At 37.2% G+C, this 4023-nt stretch overlaps 1 protein-coding gene across 2 annotated transcripts in view; it reads left to right on the forward strand.

Annotated features, from left to right (window-relative positions):
• Nucleotides 1–3703, forward strand: part of LOC110036327 (lysine-specific histone demethylase 1 homolog 3) — a 31849-nt gene extending 28146 nt beyond the window's left edge. For both annotated transcript variants that reach the window (XM_020740744.1, XM_020740745.1), the window contains one exon: nt 2734–3703. In XM_020740744.1, the coding sequence (XP_020596403.1) occupies nt 2734–3476 (743 nt within the window). In that variant the 3' untranslated portion in view covers nt 3477–3703. The remainder of the gene's footprint in view (nt 1–2733) is intronic.
• The last annotated feature ends 320 nt before the right edge of the window (nt 3704–4023 follow it).

A 4023-nucleotide genomic window follows, 5' to 3' on the forward strand; every position in this document is an offset into this window, starting at 1 on the left:
TAAGTACCTATTTTGTAAGTACCTAAGCCTTCACTGTTATCTGTATTGTAGAAATATAGGTGATTTTAAATCAGTTTATGCTTAGATGGTGAGAAAAATGGCCCCTGTTGTACCAATTCTTCTAGCATACGATTCGAAAAGAGGGTCAGCAACTGTAAGGAGCAAAACAGGACTCAAGGCAACAACAAAAAGTCTTAGAAATCAAACTTCAGTTGTTTATGTACTCCAATCATAGAATGCCTCAAAGAAACAACAAAAATCATGCCTTAAATATGTTCCACACAGGGCCAACCCAAAAGCAAGGCCTAACCCAATATGTAACTAAAAAAAACAACCGTCACGAGACAAAATCAGGCCCAACACAAGGGACAAAACTGAATCATTTCGAGGCAAAACCGGGCCCCAAATCTCAGGCCAAACCAATCCCAGGAAAGGGGCAAAATCAGTATAGAAATTACAACTGAAATCCAGTCCTCTAGGGGCCAAAACTTAGCCCACCAAATGGAGAAAGATAAAGACAGTACATAACTTTCAGCTTTTATTTGGAGAGGAATAAGAATAATAAAGCTCAAGAATGAAGTCACAAATCATCACTTCATTGAATATGTGATTCAAATAAGTAAATCACAGAAAATATGGCAACCAAAATAATTTTCCAACATAAACATTGCATTTCACTCATATGTTTCAGCTCCCCAATTCTATAACCATTCTCACTCGTAATATTAAACTCATTAAAATCATTCAACCATCCAACAGATCCAACAGAGCTGCATAAATTTGGATATGCAGGACCCTATTTTTCCATTCAACTGATCCAGTGAAATGAAAATCTTCCCAAGCTTTCTTGCATTCAATATTTCCCCATCATTCAAAGCATCATTCAAAGAAGAATATTGATCCATACCATTCCAACGTGAAATTAAAAATGGTAAAAATTCCCAAGCATGAAAATTTTGAACAACGGAAAAGGATCCTAACTATTTCACAGTAAATCAAACATTCCGCTGCAAAAAATTCTCGCAGCAAAAAATTTCAATGTTTCATTTCTAACGACCATAAGAACATAAATTACTGTGAGATGGTAAACAGAAATTACTGTGAGAGGGTCGAATACGTCCTCGCGGGAAGAAAGGAGAGGGATATCAGGTAGGGCGAGAGTGTGAGGTCAAAAAAATATACCTCATATCGGGGATCACAGCCTCGTAAGCTTCGGGCGAGGTCGAGACAGAAATGGCGAGACGGGAAGGGCGAGGGCAAGGGGGAGAGACGGGAAGGACAGCACAGGAAAAATAACCCTAAATGCGAGAAGCATACGCGGAACGGAGTTTTTGGCCAGATTACGCCCCCTTAAGGGAATCGTGATAAGAGAAAGGAGCGGGCGCAAAACGTCCCACGCGAACGTTTTTTTCAAACGGAAGCCGATGCTCCCAATAGGCGCTCTCAAACGAGCCCTTAGTTTACTTGATAAAATTGCCATTCATTTTCAAGTTAATTTTGACACAAACTAGATTGCTGAGATGGGTGTGTGGCAAAACCAAGAATGATCGATGGAGAAATATTCATATTTAAATCATTGTGGGAGGGGCATCTCTTGAGGAGAAGATATTGAATAATTAAGTCAGGCTGGGGGCACAGGTAGATGATGCACCGCTTGTATGACCATATGAATTTAATGTGGAAGATTGGAAGAAAATGGTTTGAGGAAAGATAGCATGGATAGAAGATGTGTGCGTATAAGCTTTTGCCAAAATATAGTTGAAGTTTACTGATTCAATAGTGTAACATCTCTGTGGGGATGAATGGGGAGCGAAGATTTATTAGTCTTAACCATCCAACACTTGTTTTGAATTTAAAAATTAGGACAACCATTTCGCAAGGGTGCTAATAGTTTTGAAATTTCTTGTATTTGTACCCAAAAATGGGATGTCTGATATGATATTACCAGGCCATTTTCTCTTTATCTTTTTTGATTTACATTCCTTTTTATTATCCTCAAGCAATACCACGCTTTAGAAATAGAGAACTAGTAAAGAAAAGTTTGTCCTGTTAAACTTATCTTTATTAAGTGGAACTTATTTCCTTAGAAATTATTTCCGTCCAATAAACTTGTATATTGGTACGACAGTATTCTAGATTTTTTTTTTAAAATTTGGACAATTTTAAAAATCTATCAGTGATAATCATTTCTAACTATCAGAAGTCTTACATCACTCACCTTTACTACATCTTAGGGCCCAGGCTATAGCAGAACATTAACAAAGTAAAATTTGAACCCTATTCCCATCTTGATTCCCAGTATGTTTTTTGTTGCTACCTTGATCACTTTTATCAAATCGGAATATTCCTATAAATATGAAAGCAGCTGCAGAAGTAATGAAATAAAGATAAATGATTCATTTCAAGTCTTACACTAAGGTTATGCAAGCATTAGCTAAAGCATGGCATTGCATTTGAGGTGTATTAATTTTAATAATGGTACCTAAGGAGGTGTAGTTCACTTAGGGAAATGCAATATTTTCCCCGCTTTTTTTAAGGTGGGAAATATGTTACATTCTGCATTCAATATGGAAATTGTAAAGTTGCTTCTAGTTTTTTCTTATTTTCATTAGAACAATTTTACCATCATGCCTGTGTCTTATTATTTTTTGCATAATATCCTTAAATTTCCATTAGAAAGTTTCTTTTTCACATTTCCTATAGCATTTCTGATCACAGTATTTTTTGATACAGGCATTTTTGAACCACAGGGCATTGATGTTCCGGATCCTCTTCAAAGTGTATGTACTCGATGGGGTACAGACTCTTTTAGCTTGGGTTCATATTCTCATGTTGCTGTCGGAGCATCCGGCGATGACTATGACATCTTAGCAGAAAGTGTCGGAGATGGACGGCTATTCTTTGCTGGCGAAGCTACCGCAAGGCGATACCCTGCCACAATGCACGGAGCTTTCCTCAGCGGTCTTAGAGAGGCTGCTAATATGGCTCGCCATGCTAATGCCCGAGTTTTGAATATTGAAGTTGAAAGGAGCTTATCAAAGGACACCCAATCTTGTGCCGCACTTCTCGAAGATTTGTTTAGGGAACCCGACCTGGAATTTGGAAGCTTCTCCATTAATTTTGGTGGGAAAGCTTCTGATCCAAAATCTATTGCGATCTTGAGGGTAGCCTTAGGCGCTATAAAGAAGAAGAGTAATAATGAGGGAACGAAAGCAAGTCAACAACATTCAAACAAAGTGTTGTTTCAGCAACTGCACTCGCATTACAACCAGCAACAGCAGCTTTATGTCTACACTTTACTAACACAAAAACAGGCTTTGGAATTGAGAGAGGTTAGAGGAGGTGATGAAATGAGGTTACATTATCTAACTGAGAAGCTTGGTGTGAAATTAGTAGGAAGAAAAGGTTTAGGACCTGCTGCTGATTCTGCCATTACTTCCATAAAGGCTGAGAGGGGAAACCGAAGATCACAGTAAATCAGAAGATTTAAGCAAGTGGAATAAGTTTTAGCTGCTGTAGGTTTTGTAAAATGTACATGGTTATCATCCAATTTTGACACTCTGATTCCTGTAAATTTTATTTTTTATTGTTCTTGTAAATTGGAGGTATTTATTGCAATGAATTTTAACACTGGGACTTGAGGGATTGCAATTTTGAGGCTCAGATTTTTTCATTTATTTTGTATAGACAGCATGATTATGCAATTTGATACCACTATTTTAAATACCTATATGTTTCGGCATCTCTTTTTTCTTTTGTTTTTTTTTTGTATTTATTCGCCTTTGGGATTTCTTCGTGTTTATTGTTTACTTGTATATATTAACCTGACCTGATTTGTTGTGAGATGTAAACATTTCTGACTAGTAAGGCTGTAAAAAAAGTTCGTTGTTCGCGAACAGTTCGTGTACACTGGGACATGAGGGATTGCAATTTTGAGGCTCAAATTTTTTCATGTATTTTGTATAGGCAGCATGATTATGCAATTTGATGCCACTATTTTAAATACCTATATGTTTCGGCATC

This window comes from Phalaenopsis equestris, unplaced genomic scaffold (assembly GCF_001263595.1).
Source record: "Phalaenopsis equestris unplaced genomic scaffold, ASM126359v1 Scaffold205161, whole genome shotgun sequence".
Taxonomy (NCBI): Eukaryota; Viridiplantae; Streptophyta; class Magnoliopsida; order Asparagales; family Orchidaceae; genus Phalaenopsis; species Phalaenopsis equestris.